Raw genomic sequence first — 18,280 nt, 5'->3', positions numbered from 1 at the left:
ATGTGGAAGTGACTGAAACATGGGAACACTATTAGGGTTCATCTGTGTTCCTTGGCCGCTATTAACTTGACCTGGAAACGCCATATTTGGCTGCTAATTTGTAATTCCAGCCATACCAAAATTTGCTTGTGGCATCCCAAATTGGCCATGAGTGCTTTGAAATCCTCGTTGCATACCCATGACACTGTACATGGGGTTAGGCATCATCGTTTGAGCACCCCCAAACACTGTTCCTGGCGTATACAACTGATTTCCAGGTGCATGACCAGCCATGCTCTGGAATACCGATCCACCTCCAAAATAGCCAGGGTGTACTGAAGGTGGTGGGAAGACCTGTTGCATAGCCTGTAGGTTGCTTCCCTGCCCATTAGAACCAGCTATAGGCTGCTGAAAGGTGGCGGGCTGAACTGGTACAGCTTGAAAGACTGGCATCTCAGCCACCTGTTCTTGCACCTTAGGCACAGGTTGTGGAGACTGCATGTTCTCCGTCAAGTGTACAGGTGTTTCCATTGACTGTGCGGTATGAATCACCTGTGCTCGAGCCTTAACAGGCTTTTGAATATGTTCTAGTGACCCGACTTGCTGAGACGGAACATGAGGTTGCAGAAAGGCTAAAAACCTCGGGTTCTGCATTACTTGTGTGAACATAGCCACAGCAGTAGCCAACTGGGTCCTGAATATATCGTCATCTGTCTGTGGTGGTCTTGACGACTCACCCACTTCATGTGTCTGTTGACCCTGTGAAGAGGAAACCTCTTCAGTCACATCATCTGGTCTGTCAACCATAATTGCAATTCCCTGTGTCTGGTTTATGATCCCCTGTGTCTTCAAGTCCAAAACTGACCAAGGCTCACTTCTATGGGAAAAAGTGATTTAATCCCGTCGATGGAACCATGTAACCGGCCTGTTCAATCCAAAAAGGGCGGTAGACTTTACTTCAAACCTTGATTTAGCTTTCACCCATTATTAGTCGTCTATTATACCTGTACTTTCAAGACACAACAAAGGGGAGAGGGATACAGGCTGCTAGATTGCACCTATATGAGTAGACAAACACCAGATTGGCCCCTAACTCCTAACTTAGGCGCCCCTTTCGGTATTTCTTTATTGTTCAAAAGAGGGAATAAACGCTGTGGTTCCCTACAAGCTGCCCCGCACAAACTCGGCTGAATTTCCACTGTTCCAGCCCGATTTCGGCAACATAACTATACTAGAACCCTTCACGGTCAGTATTCCCACGCATTGACCGACTTTCCCGACGCATACGGGCACTTTGCAAAACCTGGCGAGAATCTGCAGCACGCTGAATTCTCTGTTTTCAGCCCTGAAAATGCGCCAGATCACCTGTACAACGGTCCCCTTGCGTCCCCGAACCTCCTGGGGGTATTAGGGTCCGTTTAGGGCCAAAACCCTAAACCTGCAAAAATACACAGCAGGCTGTAATTCACTGTTTCGGGCTCCGTTTCGCGTGCCGGTCGCATCCGTAGCAAGTCCTCGAGCTCCCGCACCTGTAGGGCTACTTGCCCTTTGAATCGGACGAGATTTCTGGCGTAAAACCTCTCCGAATTCACCTGTACCTACGGGGGATTAGCCGCTAGCTAATCCAGTACCTGTGCAAGAGGCTCTTGCCTCGGCAATCGCGCATGAACCCACACAACTGTACATTGGTCAAATGAAGAGCCAACTAGAGGGGCATAACATACTACCAAAGGGGAGAGAGAGGGCAGTGCGTAGCGTGCAGGGCATCACTCCTGGCACCGCACTGTGCATAAGAGGGAAAGCAAGCACTCCATAGCTCTTAACCTGTGACAAAAACTGAAAATGAGGCTCTCCCCTCTTCAAATTCAGCGCCACTTCTTGTTGCATGAAGCAAGTGCACCAGAATGTGCCACTTGGCACATTTACAAGCATTTTCCCGTTTCGGGGTTGCCGCCTAAAAATATCCCAACCGGTTGCCCAGTTGACTTCACGGCAGAGTAAGAAAATGTTCCCTTTGTCATTCCGGAGGTAATGACGCCAACACATTTTCAGGTCCCAAAATAGCAGTTCCCTAAAGTTTAGGAGATACTGCCATTGTATCTTTCTAGGTCATCCGACCCTCTTTGTACACTGCGGCCACATCCAGAACTGAAATGTAGCCTCTGTAGCAAAGGATTCCACTTTGGCTAGTCAATGACCCCACTTGGCTAACCATAGTCCTTGTCCAACCTTAGTGCTCTCTTGCCCTCAGGCCTGGATTCTCTCTGGACAGTTCCACACTAGCTATGCAATGCAGGGCAGTTAGATTTCCCGAGGGGTGTTTCCAAAAAGTGAAAGTAAATAGATAATAAGAAAGAAATCAACAAAAAGGATAGATAGTAGTCACACGCTGGTGACAGTCACTTTTAAGTAGTAAATGGAGCGGTTTTGTTGTGGACGGAATTCCCAGAGAGATCAAAGATTATTGCCTTGAGCAAAAGTCCGAGCCCATACAACAAAACATGGGACACCCTAAGCGGGGATTTGCTATGCATTCAGGTATCTTGACTTAACCCACTGATCAAGTTTCGATACCAAGGACCCGACAAAATTCAACAAACGATAATAGAAGAAGAAAGAAGTTTCAGAAAAAGAAGGATGCACGACCTTGATTAACCGAGGAACAAAGAACAGACTATCTCAAGGAGGGGAAGTGTTTTCATTGCGGAGAACAAGGACACATCTCTGCAAGGTGCCCCAAAAAGGCACAGCGAGGTAAATCAGAAGATAGGCATGAGAGCTCCAAAGCAGCTGGAGAACATCGCAGAAAAGGAACGGAGGCAGTTCTAACGGCACCCAAATGGGATGTTGCCATTACACCTGTCATTGGAAAACATAGTTTGCATTGTCAGGGGTATTCAGGGCACGAGGACTTTTACATCATGCCTTTGGAAGGGTGTATCCTCCTAGGAATCCCTTGGTACCAGAAGAACAACGCCGTGGTTGACTATCGGGCTAAGAAAATTCCATGGATGTTGCCTTTATCGAAAACACTCGCTCATGAAGCGATTGGAGCATTCGGAGCAAGTTTTTGGGAGAGAAAAGCAGAGAGAGCCTCTCTCTCTCTCTCTCTCTCTCTCTCTCTCTCTCTCTCTCTCTCTCTCTCTCTCTCTCTCTCTCTCTCTCTCTCTCTCAAGCTCTCTTGCGTAAAATAAAGCAAGGCCAAAAAGCCCCAATGTAAGATTTTCTGCCAACGTTGCGTACCCAAAAAGCATGACAAAACTGCCGCCGCAGTCCGTACACACTGCCATGTGGCTGTCCGCCTGCTGATTTTCCCTGTAGGTATCAGCGCGTAGCTCTCGTCGGGAGCAACACGCTGCACTTCTCCGCACTCGATTCCGACCACCTCAAGCAAATGTTTGCATCTGCGTGGCTATCAAATGAATTTGAAGCCGATGTCATGACGGATTGCCACCAACTCACTGCGGCTACTTGCAAGAGCCTACAGAAGTACAATCGGAGGTTTTGTAAAGTGTTGCTCTCAGTAATTGTTGTGGGCTGCCTAAAGGGCTCATAAACTTTTGGACAAAGAACAGAGTGGCTACCCTTACTCAGCTTATGGAAGTTGCCAACACTGGTCATACCTTGTTGAAGGGAGAAGACAGTGGGTTTCACGGCAACGTGAAAGGGGGTACTTAAAGACCAGCAAAGAAGTCCTTTGCAAAAGTGGCTCCTAAAGCTTCCCAAGAGTCTGAAAGAGAAAAGAAAGCTGAAGTTTAAGCCGAGTCTTCTGGCGCTCAAGCCAAAAGAAAGAACAATTAAGGGTCAGGTTGCAAGACGCTATTTGGTGAAGTTAAGAACTATCAACCTATGGATGCAAAGTGGATGGAAGAGCATGAACTGTCAGAGTCACCAAATGTATTGCAACTTTACCTTGAGGCCTTTGGGTTACAGCCCACGTATGCCCCAACGCAACATGTGCAAAGGAGGGGTAATGATAGAGCTAGCACTTTACCTTGAGGCCTTTGGGTTACAGCCCACGTATGCCCCAACCCAACATGTGCAAAGGAGGGGTAATGATAGAGCTAGCGCATCAAGTGTACATATGGATTCAGTGTAATAGAAGTGTGAATCGCTCTTCAAGTGTTAAAGCTATAATGTTCACTTCTATAATAGATGGAAATGACAAAAGCATGAAGGTCTCATTAAGTCATTTGTATCTATGTGTTATGACCTTTCTTGCGGGTACATGCGGTGATAAAAGCGTGCTGACAACACAAAATCATCAATGGCATGTATATATGGTATGCAATCGAGGACGTTTGCCATTTCAAGAGGGGGGTATGTCACGAGGACGTGGCAACTACTAGCCTTAATTCTTTCGATGATTTTTATTTATTTATTGGGACCCTCTTTTTGAAGTTGCAAATGGCCGGACATTGTATGGCCAGTGTGAAACGGCCGAAGGCCGAGTTACACCCGTAGATGGGAAGGTCTTGTCGCAACGAATTGGCCGACTAACACTGGAATCAGAGCTGTAAAAGGGGGTCTAGGCTCAGTTCAAAGTCATTCCCCTCGCTACACTTATAAGTTAACTCAAAAGAGGCAAACTAGACACTTGGCGGCTCCAGGTGCACTTGCCAAGCTCATCCCAGATGGGGGCGCCCATTTTGAGAGAGGGGGACTGATTTTTGCTCTACAATGTGCTACAGTGAGTGTGTGAATAGTGGGTGCATTTGGTCACACCTTTAATGGAAAGCTTGCCTTCTCCCTTGCTCTATGTAGCGCGACGATTTGCTGTCGCGCATCTCTCTCTCCCCTTTGCACATATGGTAATGCCCCACTAGTTGGACTTCTCAGATGACCGTGTACAGTTCTAGGGGTTTTATGCGCATTTGCCAAGGCAAGAGCCTTCTGTGCAGGAACCGGATTAGCTAATTGCTAATCCCCTTCAAGTACGCACACTTCCATCGCAAAGGAATGCGAAAACGGAGAGTTTTCTCGCGTGAAAACTCATCCGATTTACAGAGGAACTGTCCTGCATGCGGGAGTGTCTGACACGCGTATGTGTGTTTGCTCCACCCAAAACGATCCAAAACATTACAGCCTGCTATGTTTTTCTGCATATAAACTGCAAGACATCGTCAAGGGAGCCTGGAAAGCCGTGGGATGCTTAAACAGGGCTTTGGGCACCTAACAGTGACAAAACAGGGAATTACAACATGTTGAAATTGACCTGCAGCTCACTAGAAAGCTTCCAAACCGCAAGGAAAGTATCCTTGACGTGTACTTTTGACCTACAGGAATTTTTGCGCCGTTACGCTGTCGAAATTGGGTCAAAACCCTGCAATTAGTACTACCATGGACAAGTTTGGACACCTTAGTGAGGGTTAGGTGAAAGTGTTTGGATCGTTTATTTGCCAGGGTAGCCTCGCGAAAGCATTGGGTGCTTGTACAAGACAATTTAGAGAGATTTCCCGCGAGGAATCTCATCTAATTCAAGGGGCAAGTAACCCTACAGGTGCGAGAGCTTGAGGGCTATCCATAGAAGTGATCGGCACGCGAATCGGAGTGCAAGACAGAGAATTCAATGTGCTGTAATTTCTCACCACGTTTTGCAAAGTGCTCCAAAGTGCGTGGAAAGTCACTATTTACTTGGGATTTTGTCCATGGAGACTGTCATGCTGCCAAAATCGGGTTAAAGTAGGGGAATTTCAGCCCGATAAAAGTGGGTCAACTTGTAGAAGTTTACAGGTTTTTCTCAGTGTAATAACTTATAAGAATAAAGAAATACCGAAAGGGGCGCAAGTCTTTGAGGTCAATAGGGTGTCGTTGTCTGCTTGGGAGCGCTCTAGCTGCCAAGCCGTTGTTTGTTTTGAAGTGTAATTCCCAGTCACAGGTTTATTCGTGAAGTTCCTCTATGTCGTAAAGCTTAAAAGTGTAAACATTGGGTGAGAGCTAAAGTCTACCGCCCTATGGGCCGGTTTCATTACCTGGATGGAATGAAGTCACTGATTTCCCTTTTGGATTTCAGGGATACTGCTGTGCTGATAATAGTATTCTGTTGTATGACTTTACGAATATTGAAAATGGGAATTCCCGAACTTGAATCTGATTGATGTGTACTCTCTCATGTGATTTTGTTTGAGTGCAGGATTGAAAGACGAAATGATTGCAACATTTCGATCTTGAGAATCTATAGACATGATCGCCATAAGAATTAGCTAATCCGACATCACTGAGGTCCGGGATAGATCGAGATGCGATTGCTAAATACGTTGCCAAGAATCATGGTCTTAGATCTGGAATCGTGTGATTGATATGATGTGAATGTGCACTGACTGAGTCGTCTTTGTGCAAGTGCTAGATTTGTGTGTCTAGTGAGTCGGTACATAGAATCAGTGTCTACTGAACCCGTTTATGGCCTTTGCCTGTTTTGCAGGCGTAATCGAGAGCGATTACAACTCTTTCAAGAGGGGGATATGTCACAAACTTATGACATGGCATGCTATAGGTTGTCCCAACTTATGGGCACCTGTCAACGGGGTCTGGGGACAACTAGGATTAAAAGAAAAGCGAAGGGCTGCTACTGTACAGAAATCCGCAAATTGCGTTGAACTGTTGACGTGGCTGGCCATACGGATCTCCACATATCGCGCTAGTTGTGCTGACGTGGCAAGCCGTACGGAAGAACGCAAATTGCGCTGGCTGAATTGGACGCTAGCTTTTGGTAGCCAATTGCTTTTGAGTTAGGCAGCTTTTCATGTTTTGCTTTTTCCAAGGCCAAGGGCGTTTAAATAATCCCCTGGGCTCTCTCTGGCTCCTTCTGTGCTGACAAACCGGTGAGCAAAGGAGAACCAAGGGCAACTGTAATTTGCTCAAGCATTAATACAAGAAGAAATACCGAAAGGGAGGCCAATCTTTGGGGCCAATCACTCTGGGCATGGAACTTCGCAGGGCCGTGTCTACTCAATTGAACTATGAATTTAGTGTGAAGTGTTTTAAAATGATTCTCTCTCGTGTGTCGTGCCCGATTCACACTTGGGGTGTCCAAGTTTGTTACATTCTCTCCTCTTTCTACTCTATTGCACATCTCTCTCCTCAGGTAAGAGGAACTCTCTCATGCAATAAAAGGAACCTTGAGTATGCATTGAGCACTCGTCTTGAGTTATCACCATAAATCAATGCCGCTACATTACAGCACAAGTAGCACCGTGAACAAAAAGGCAAAGAACTCTGTTGGATCAAGCCTTTCTCTAAAAGATTATAAACTTGGCTGATTTTTTCTTCATGTAGAGCTCGGCTTTCTCTGTAAAGGTGGTTTGTTCGAAGGGATACAACCCCAAATCAAGTCAATCGTGTGATCTTTTGGTCTTTGTGGAGGTAGCTCACCAAAAAAATCCTCTGAGAAACAATCAGCATGAGCTTGAAGGAAACATTGATGCTCTGACTCTACTAACTTTAAAAAACTTGGATTTTGAGAATCATCCATAGATTTTAGAAAGATCGAGTTAGCAAAAAGACTTTATTTCTCTTAAGCCGCGAGTCCCTATGCAATGGTCTTGCCATCGATGATGACTCTACCATCTCGGTATACCGAGACAAGAGGGACTAACTCGCCCTATAACTTATAACCACATCCTTGCCTTTGCTACTCTTCATTTGAAAATGGCTTTAGCCGATACAGGAGGAACTGACTCGCCCTATAACTTATAACCACATCCTTGCCTTTGCTAGTCTTCAATAACTGGACCACCACATCATTCGTATGATGACGAGGCATCCCCAAAAGCACATGATACCCCTCAAGTGGTATGAAATGGGAGTCCTCGTTCCCTGCACAACCCTGACATTGCCAATAAGAGGTGTTACGACAACTTCATGCCCTTCTGCCGCCAACACTGCATCCATTTGTGGTCCCATGTGTCACAAACGGGAGCGCACACGAATAATCAACAAGCTGAAAAACAAATAATCTTTTCAACTGAATAGAGTTAAGGGAGTAATTCGACATAGTATTTGGGAACAGAAGATGGGTTGGTCCCCCCTCCCCCCCCCCCTTAAAGAGAATCTTTATTAGGAAGAATCTTCTGGTCCCACCATGTCCTAGGGCTTGACTCCACGAGCCGCCATCCTGGTAGAGTTAAAGTTTGCCTTGCCCCCCATGTCGAAGAAGATAAAAAGCCTATTGAACCTCTATAGACCCCATGCTCTACATAAATATGAATACACACACACACACATAATTTTGTGTGTGTGTATGCATACATACATATATAATATACGTATAACATGTATGTGTGTGTGTGTGTGTAAATGCTATATATAGAGCAACTACTTGTATAAGGCTTAAGCTCATCATGATATATAGAGAAAAACAAAGACATGAGATACAGAGACTACAACCCGAGTGTGAACAATACTTACATTGCATGAATTTGGAAAATGCTATATATATAGAGTAGCTACTTGTATAAACTCATCATATAGAGTAGCATGATGTATATATATATATATATATGGACACACACACACACATATATACATGTATATACGTATATTACGTATGTATGTATGCATACACACATATATAATATACGTATATGTGTGTGTGTGTGTGTGTGTGTGTGTGTGTGTGTGTGTGTGTGTGTGTGTGTGGCCATGGAGTAAGCAAGAGATGGGAACAGTCAAGAAGATGAAAGAAGCCATGAAAGTTGCAAGTTTGAGTGAGGGATGGAGAGGAATGAGTGTGTCTGTGTGTGGAAGTAGAAAAGGAAGACTATGGGTTACTTTGTGAGAAAAGTGGGCAGACAGGGGTCCACACATAACATTCATATCTCACCAATGGTAGCTCCAAAACTTATGCAAAAAAATTGAGTTGATTATCTCACTTGTGGGCTACATTTTGTCTATTGGTCACTTCTTCAAATTCCAAGCAAAGGTAGGTGCCAAAAATCTCACCAAAAAGCCTGTTTTTTATGCCTGCAAAAGTCTTTTAGTGGCCCCCTCCTTTTGTTGAATTTGCACAATGCATCCAAGAGTGAGCCCCTCCTTTGTCATATCATGATACAAAGCATCCAAGCTATCTTTACACATGCATGGAGGAGGATTATTGGTGAATAAAGAAATATATACATGGTGGGACTAGTGTATTGACTATTCATAAATTGAAGTTTCTATTCTTGTGTTGTTATTGATTTCTCGCTTGGAGTGTCCAAGCCTGTAACACGTGCAAGAACAATCGTCTCCCTGAAAATGAAGATGTTGTCGAGGATGTTGCGCTCCCTGACAAAGGTTGTCTGTGTCTCATGTATAATTCTCTCTAGCAGTAGCTAGACCCTCAAACTCGGAGCCTTTGCTAAGATTTTGTAAGCTGAGTTGAGAACGGTGATGAGTCACCAATGCCAAATCTTGTCCAAAGATCCCTCTCCTTGGGAATAAGAAAGATCAAGCCCTCACTCATACTGTCCGTCATCTCACCACTATGCAAAATGTGCTGATAAGCATTACACATGTATGACCAAGCATCTCCCAGTACTCCAAGAAGAAACTGGGAGTCAAACTATCCTCCCTTGGGCGTGGAAACGCTCTGAGGGTCTCGTGCAACTCCTCTGGCTGGAGAGGCATCTCAAGCCTTTGGCGCATCTCCTCAGTGACTAAGCAAGGCATATGTGCCCACACCTGCTTTCTACATGCATCTCAGCACTCAAGAGTGTGGCTCGGCTAAGAGCAACTCGTGGTATAAGTTAGTGGCAACTGCACACATATCCTCGAACTTTGTAGTAGCAACTGATCTACCAGGCCTCCTCAACTGGCTAACACTGGTCCGAGCATGTCGAGGGCCCACCATCTCAAAAAACTCGCCAGTAACGTCGTCTTCCACTTGGGTCCATTGAGATGCCAGGCGATGGAAGGCAAACTCGTGGCGCCGCTCCTCAGGGGCTACAAGGATGACGCTCCTGAATCTCTTGCAAAGAAGCAATGCCCCGTAGCAGCCGCCTCTCCTCCTCCTTAATCGCAACAAAACGAGCTGCATACTCTTGAAGGAACGGCTAATCTCCCAATGGCCACTCTAGCAGCAGGGGTATCGTGCGTGTCGAAACTCTCCATCCAAAGTGCCTCAACCTGCTCTTTGGGCTGTGTATGCAGTAGAATCCTCTCTAGGATCCGTAGCATAACACTGTCGCTAGACTGTCTATCTGACACAGTGAGAATCACTGGCGCATGATCGAAAAAAGTGGTCCCTCCTACTCCCATGCGGGGCCCGGCAAGGCACCGGATGCCAAGCCGGTTTGGAGGGTAAGATCAAGTGGTTGGGAAGTAGTGATCCCCCTCTCAACCTGAAACGAAGGTGCCCTAGCCTGAAACCGCAAGGACAACCCCCCAAAAACGCTAGGTGCTCCATCAAAAAACGCAGATGGCATCAAAAACGCAAATGTAGGGGAGGAGGCTTTCCATGACAAAGGGTCCCAGACCCTAGCACTAGTGGAGAAAGAACCATATCTAATGAGTTCTTGCAAAAACACAGGTGGCAGAGCATTCCATCGCGAGAAAAGATGTTCAACTGATGGTGTCACCCCCTCTTGCATAGATCACTGGTTGATTGTCCTCTTGGGAGAAGAACCTCATGTTGATGATGCACCTGGTCTCAAGACCATGGAAAGCTCGTTGTTGATACCATGTGAGTGCGCGTGTGCGGAAGCGTGAGAGAGGAGAGAGAGAGAGAGAGACAAAGAACACAAATGTTAGATGTGGGGAAGAGGGGGCGATCAACCCTCTTGACTACCAGAGCATGACACGTACAATGCCAGATGATATATGTGAAATGGATACCCCTGGCCCATATATAGGAGTGCCCAAGGGGGTCCATACTGGGCGGCCGATCGAAACTAGGGCGGCCGGACAAAAGTGCAACCTATACATGGGTGGCCAGCCCGGAGACATACTAGCCGTATATGTATGCCCTAGACCTGAGTGAAGTAGCCGAGTGGTGTATGTGAACTCTAACAAAATTTAGATCACATCGCATAGAATCTAGGACCATGATTCCTGACAACATATTTAAAAATCACATCTAGATCCGCACCTGACCTCACTGATGTCGATTTAACTAATCCCATATTGCGATCATGTCCATAGATTTCCAAGACCAAAATGTTGCAGTCATTAGGTCAATCATTCCATCTGCACTCAAGCACTGTCGTGTGCGAGTAATCATTTCCAGGGATCCCAATTCATCAATCGCACAATGAGTTCATACTGAACAAAGTGATTCAATCATTCAGTTCTAGTTGTGTGGCCATCTCATCCTGCAGGAACTCTTGATGCGCTCACGGTAATTCCATTGAATCATTCATGATTCGTTATCAAGTTCATTCGGGAGCTGTCATTGGTTTGACATCATCATCATCAATTTCACTTGTTATCTACACACAAATCAAATTCATCTTGGGAAATTCCTATTTCAAAGTTCTTCATTTTCACACTTCGTTCATACTGAACACAGTGTTTCAATCATGTAGTCATCTCATCCGTTCAAAAGTCTTGATGCACTTGGATCCATCATCATTCATTCAAAGTTCATGATTCTTATCTCGAGTCATGATCAAGTTCATTCCAGAGCTATCCTCGCTCCCAATTCGTCATCATCTTATTCTCGATTTCACGGCTACAGCATGGTCCACACTCTCGGACCTTGCACTCAGTTTTGAGATGGCTTTAGTCAACAAGATAATCGTGATATGGGAGGGCCGTCCTTCACTCCAACCTACCACAAAGCGAGTCGGGCGATGAGAGAGTGGTATTGGGAGATCATTTGCGGCCTGACATTGTGGTTCATTTGGCAAGCCCGACGTTCTTCAACCTTCAAGGCTCGCCCTATTCCTTCGACGGAGACTGTTCGCGACATCTGGCTATGGCTAGTCCATATACTCAAGGGCCAGTTTGAGAGACTTCACGACAGCTCCGACCGCATGAGGGAGCGTCGTGAGGCCTCCTTGCAACTTAAGCACCCTTCACCATGGTCATGGCGCGCCGAAATGGGAGGACCATCCACTAATGTGGTTGTTTCCTCCCCCCATTTTTTGATCTAGCCCTCATTGTACATATCTTGTTTTTTCATTGAGAGTCTCCCCACATGATGATGTAGCCCTCTCTAGTAGGAGCAAATTGTAGCCCTTTGGGCAGTTATTTAACTAATGGAAGGATCTTTTCTTTTTGGGAAAGGATGAGGGGGGAGAAACAACTTTGCGTTTTTCATCAATCGATGTGACTGATGACTGATGGTGTATTGTTGAGGATAATAAAGACCGGATTCGAGCATTGACACGCGCTCCCATAGCTTCGCTCCCGCAGCTCCTTTGGCTTTTGAAAGTTGCTCAAAACAAAGCCTCCAAGCTCATAAGAGTCAAAGACCGTCGTCATGGTCGCTTTCCAAATGGCATATTTCTCATCATTCAATTGTTGATCCAAGGAAAAGGTAGGGAGAGTAAGTATCTTGATTGGTTGATCACTTACGCCGGAGTAGAACTGGGACCAATCTCCCCGTTGTTGATAGGTGGTTCGCCACCACCGTCAATCACACCCTCATTTTGTACTTCTTCATCACACATCGAATTCATGTCAGAATCATCACTCCTCTCCATCGTGTTGGAGAACTTGAGCGTGTGACGAGGCTAGGTCAATGTAGAATAGAGGGAAACTTCAAAATTCAAATCTGCCCACTACAGCCACAATCAGCCCCAAACGAGTGAAAAACGCCGAAAACACAACAAATTGTCTCTTTTCGTGGCAAAAATTCAGTACCAAATACTCACACAAATCACCGATCCAATTTGAGAGCACGTCATGGCTCTAATACCATGTCAAAGGTGCAATGGAAAAGGGTGAATCAGGTGATGAACTTGTCTGCAAAACAACAAGAAAAACTTCTCTCGAACCGGGCAGCCAATGGATCTCCAATCTATCGCAACAGATGTCCTCATAGTTGAACTCCTATCGCGTACCGCCCACCAAACGGACACAGGCAGCCAAGCGCGTGTGCAAGCACACGTGTAGGGACTCAAAGCGGAGGGGAACGGAAGCACTAGAGAGACAAGGAGATCGCAAGCCAAAACACTGAAGGAGAGAGATTGATAAAACGCAAAAGAGAGAAAATGTGCGCGCACACAACGCTAGAGAGTGGAAACGCTAGAGAGAGTGCATGCCCAAACGCTGGCGATCTGCAATGATCACAACATGCCAATGATTGGGGGAAGGGGAGGGGGGGCTGTCTATATAAGGCAATTGGGAAATTGCCCTACATGCCTGGAAAGCCGTCCGCTCCCAAAAAAAAAAAAAAGGATAAAAATGATAATAAATATGTCAACTCACTAAAAGTGACCTAGGACACATATTAAGTAGCAGAACTGCAAAACACTAGAGACTCTGACCCTCGGAAACCCTAAGAACGGGGATCCCGCCTACCGGGCGGGCAACATCGTAAAGTGCATCGCCGAGAAAAGTTGCATCTACCTCGCATACACTCGGGCACAGCCACAAAACAGCCCCCACTCCCTAATCTGCTCCTTGGAGATATTGAAGCCACCACCGGACAGGAATCTGAACTCTAAAAACACCACATGCAGCAACGTGTAACTCTCTCTCTAACTCTCTCTCTCTCTCTCTCTCTCTCTCTCTCTCTCTCTCTCTCTCTCTCTCTCTCTCTCTAAGGTGCAACGGAAGTGAATGTTGAACTTTGCTCAAGATGAGTGCTCCGAACTGTGCTCAAGGTTCCTTTTACTTAGGAAAGGGAGAACCTTCCGTTCTTTAATAGAGTGCAATGGACACAAACAAAGTGAATGGACACTGTGAGTGAAGATGTTGAGACTGGGAGATAGAGAGAGAAGAATACGACACCAGGGATGTTGTAAAACCCTCTCCCAAGGGCCCCACTCTCGATGGCGAGAGTGGTCTACTATTGATTGCACGATCTGATACAAGGGCTGATGCAATGAGTCTAAATGCTGCGATGTCGAGGTCGACGGTGTGGACGACGAGGACGAGTCTAATGCTGAAAACTGAGTGCTTGAACACTGAATTGCTGTTGTTGCAAAAACGCCAACTCTGTTGCTCAAAATGCTTGATTTCTGCAGGTGTAAGCACGCTGAAATTCTGCTGTCTAAAACGCTGATCTGCTGTCTTTTAAAAACGCTGATCTGCAGTACTAAAAATGCTAGCTTTGCTGATCTTGAAATAGTTGTTCTGCTGGTCCATTCTTGCTGAATTTCCCTGTTGATAACCTTGCCAATGCAGTCCTTCAAACACTGAATGCTGACAGCAAAACGTTGGCCTTCATTGAGTCTGCAAGAGATGAAAACATTGGCCTGGCTGAGTTACAAACGTTGGTTGTTGGTGTTCCAAGACGCCAGCATGCATGATGGGAAAACGTTGATCTGAGGCTGAAGTCGCCAAGTCTCCAAGGGAATGAAAACGCTGGCTATGATGGTTCTTGCTTGAGAAGTTGCCAATTGAGCGATGCTCCTGCTGCCTCTTCTGCCCAAGAGTGCTAGCTCTGGTTTCCTTATATATTTCATTAGCAAAATCACCCTACCTAGTTCCCAACAAAAGTCACTTAAAAATAATAAGTGAAAAAGGGTCAAAAATAGGGAAAATAGGTCTATGCACTATAAAAATGCTACTGATGGGATCTAACTAAAATCTGATGGTCATGCTGTGTGCAACCAGAGGATATGCATCTAATCTAAGTGTCTTGACATGCACTATCTGCGAACAGACTCACAAAAGTACCAGATCACTTCCTATTCTAGACTGACTTAACTGAACTGAACCTTGGTCAAGTTGTAGCTTGTCCACGAACACATAGGGTTGGATGTGTCACGTGACACTCTCTCTCTCTCTCTCTCTCTCTCTCTCTCTCTCTCTCTCTCTCTCTCTCTCTCTCTCTCTCTCTCTGCGTCTCCGGAATAACCTTCTATGACCCAAGTGCGGAGAATGGCTATCCCCGAGAGCGTGTGTGTGTGTGTGTGTGTGTGTGTGTGTGTGTGTGTGTGTGAGAGAGAGAGAGAGAGAGAGAGAGAGAGAGGAGGAAAACCAGAATAACCTTACTATCACCCAAGTGTGGAGAATGGCTATCGCAATTCCCTCTTGACAAAGAGGTCTTGAGCTAAGGACTCATCAGATTAGATCGAGGTCTCTTGAGATAGTTCCTTCAACATTGAAACTTCTCTTGGTTGTCTTCTTCTTCTTCTTCTTCTTCTTCTTCTCTCATAGATATCACTGAATCCACAAGGGCTAGTAAGCTGAAAAACTGAAAAACAGCTGGGTAGAAAATCTTCTCCTAAAGAGAGTAAAAAATGCCCTAGCCACCTACATAGGAGGAGAAAAACTCTAGCAGCCCCTGAAATATCAGCACCTCAATACTCTATGCAGATATAGCCAAAGGAAGGGACGATAAGGGAGCCAAGGTTGGTGAAAGGGGAAACCACCCAAAAGAACAGGGAATATGAAGCACAGCTGGAGAGGAGGGTAAGTGCGAAAGAGGCCACTAAAGAAAACCAAGACCTCTGGAGGCTGAGGAAGATTGCATCAGCAGTAGCAGTAGTAGTGGCATCACAGCTCTCTAATCTAGAGCACACCCTGGATGAGAGCCCCATAAGTAGCCATCAGAAAAACAACTAGCCTGCTTTTGGCACACGAATATGCTCTTTGCTATGTAATTGACTCTCGTGTTAACAACGCGAGATTAGGAACTCCCTTAGGACCCTCTCTTTGCAACTCTCTCCAAGATGACCCTATGGCAAAATAGTGCAACCTATAAAGAGAATCTTGTAAACCATGCGAAGCATGAAAAGGCTGCAGTATGTTCACATGACTTTTAAACTGCATCCAATAATTTTAAGCACCAACATACTTGTAATCAAATCGTCGTTGTCCTCATCATTGTAAACAATGGCAGCCACGTATCCTGCATCTTGAGCGTGCTTAATTTTTGTGACAAAATTGCAATCCCCACGTTCTAAAAGTAAAAATCCAGGTATGTCATTACTGTTCATGCTCTTCACTGGCTGGCATGCATTCAAAGGCTCTGCTGCATATACTCTTCCCACAATTCCAAGCGGAGGGATTTTTGGGGCTGTAAAAAAGCATACAAAGTAATAAGCCTCGATGGCAAAGAACCGAAACACAAGTCATACAGAAGTTTTCTAAATGTAGCAACTTTATTTAACAGTCTAGTAGGCTTGATATTCGTAGCATACATCAAAGCCTCAAATGTAAACTGACACTTACAGGTTCCTTCAACTATTTGTTTTCCAATTAAAAACTTGCTATAGGAAACAGGCCCTCATGTAACCCTATGACTACTGCCAAGGAAAGAAAAGAACAATTTTTGCCATTGTCAACCTCTCCACCTGATAAAAGAAAGGTGCAAGACATCAATAAAGCCCCATAATATTCCCTGTTTGAGCGGAACTGTGTGCGGTTCTTTCTCCATTCAGCAACTTTAAATTTTTAGGGTCTGTGCATCTTTGCATTTCTGATTATGGTGCTAAGAACAGAACAAAGTTTCCCCACGAGCCACGAAGAACTCACAAAAGTATGTTCAGGTTAAATGAAGACTCGTGCAAAAACTCAGCAATGTGACCCCTCCGAAGGACTATGGGCATGTCTGCAGATCACAAATATATAGTTTTGAGCATGAGAGCACCTCAGATTTACAAATTATTTCAAGCATGAAATTGCAGTGGGACAATTCTCTAGAGCTTGTTATTTACAACATGCATCACGGCACTTGCTCACATGCCCAAAAGAGAATAAAGTAGACAAAGGAAGATATAGGAATGTCATACATTACGCATTCAAAATCGAGTATTGCTACTTAAAACCTCCTAGGTAATCAAGGTCTGACAAAGTAGAATCAATATATAGTCCACTCGAATCTCTCTCTCTCTCTCTCTCTCTCTCTCTCTCTCTCTCTCTCTCTCTCTCTGTGTGTGTGTGTGTGTGTGTGTGTGTGTGTGTGTGTGTGTGTGAAGGAGGAGCTTACCAAAGCTGGCTTCTACGTCAGAAAAGGGAAGGGAATAATTGGAGGCATCAACGAGAACAACGGAGCACTCAGCTGTCCATAAGAAGAGGAGGCTACAAAGAGCCAGAAAAACAAAAATCCAAAGTACCATATCCTCTGGTTGAAGATCTCCTCCTGCGTGGAAGTTATGTTTGAATACTCTGAACTCTTCCTACCTATATGCTTTTCCCCTTGAGCTTTCCTCGAACCTGCGCTGGAGTCGTACAGAAGGAGACCAACTTGGTTGTTGCTGCATGATGCCAGTCATCGTCTTCGGGTGGAGCTTTCCATGGCGCCAAGGTGGGGAGGAAAAAGCAGCTGATCGAGAGTTTAAAGAAGGATACGGGAAAGTTCCTATCAACTACGTCAAGGACAGCCTTTGTACAATTACGAATAGGAACAAATGCACGGTGGGCGCCAGTGTCCGGGAACAAAAGTCCTTTTCTTGATTTTTCAAGAAGAAATTATAGAAAATTAGGTCATTTTTTCGGGTTTTTACACTATTTTTCTCTACTTTCGGGTGGAAATTCTCCTTTTCCCCTTGTCCTCAACCGGCATTTTTGAAATTGAAAACGGCACGATATTAAGCTGAGACACGTTTTCCGAACACTGGTGGGTGCTTATATGAGGTGCTTTCAAAAGTCTAATGAGGTCTTGTTCTATCTTGAGCCTGAGGTGGCCGCTTGCCATGATGTAGGCCATTGCCCGTGACACAAATCACACGTCCAGGAACCTCAGATTGCTTTAAATTGATGACGTTACGCGTTCTTAATATTATCGTCAAAAGCAAATCATGCATGCTTTTCGACATGCAAAAGGGCAATGGTGGGTTGAAAGCTTCAAATTACTTGTCCCTCGTTTTGAAGGTCTGCATAGAAACGGAAGCCAACGTTACTTGTTTTTTCAAGGCTTAGCAAAGTTTATCATCCATAAGAGTAGGAAACATTTGTCGAAAGCCGCAGGGAGAATGGTGTTGAGTTTCCTGAGTACTTCGTCAAAAGTTTTCTCACTAGTTTTCCCCCAACATCAAGACCATAGACAAGGAGAAACATCGCAGAAGAGATGTTGATGGAGATCGCAAGAGACGTGATCGACGTGATGATGGAGATAGAGGTACACATGAACAAGATGAGAGAAGTATGAAAGACAAAGAGATCGTGACAGAGAGAATATAGAAGGGATCGTAGCCACAAGGGTGCAGTTATCAAACGACTCACAGAAAGCATGATGATGGGATAGATGTAATGGATATGCTAGCAG

The 18,280-nt window shown here is 45.2% G+C and overlaps 1 protein-coding gene across 8 annotated transcripts in view; it reads right to left on the bottom strand.

The window, feature by feature from the left end:
• LOC147440194 (receptor homology region, transmembrane domain- and RING domain-containing protein 2-like) overlaps nt 1–17,303 on the bottom strand; it is a 40,015-nt gene extending 22,712 nt beyond the window's left edge. The window contains exons 1-4 of one of the 8 annotated variants that reach the window (XM_086529972.1): nt 17,230–17,303; nt 17,130–17,155; nt 17,003–17,014; nt 15,869–16,090 (exon numbers count right to left, since the gene is read on the bottom strand). In XM_086529972.1, coding sequence (XP_086386098.1) covers nt 15,869–16,090; nt 17,003–17,014; nt 17,130–17,155; nt 17,230–17,288 — 319 coding nt within the window. In that variant the 5' untranslated portion in view covers nt 17,289–17,303. Of the gene's footprint in view, nt 1–15,868; nt 16,091–16,245; nt 16,516–16,548; nt 16,625–16,805; nt 16,940–17,002 lie in introns of those variants that run through there. The other 7 variants (XM_086529969.1, XM_086529970.1, XM_086529967.1 and 4 more) reach the window with 7 other exon arrangements.
• Nucleotides 17,304–18,280: the final 977 nt, after the last annotated feature.

This window comes from Adiantum capillus-veneris, chromosome 15 (genome assembly GCF_014529385.1).
Source record: "Adiantum capillus-veneris isolate H3 chromosome 15, ASM1452938v2, whole genome shotgun sequence".
Taxonomy (NCBI): domain Eukaryota; kingdom Viridiplantae; phylum Streptophyta; class Polypodiopsida; order Polypodiales; family Pteridaceae; genus Adiantum; species Adiantum capillus-veneris.
This window is presented reverse-complemented; position numbering and strand designations above follow the sequence as displayed.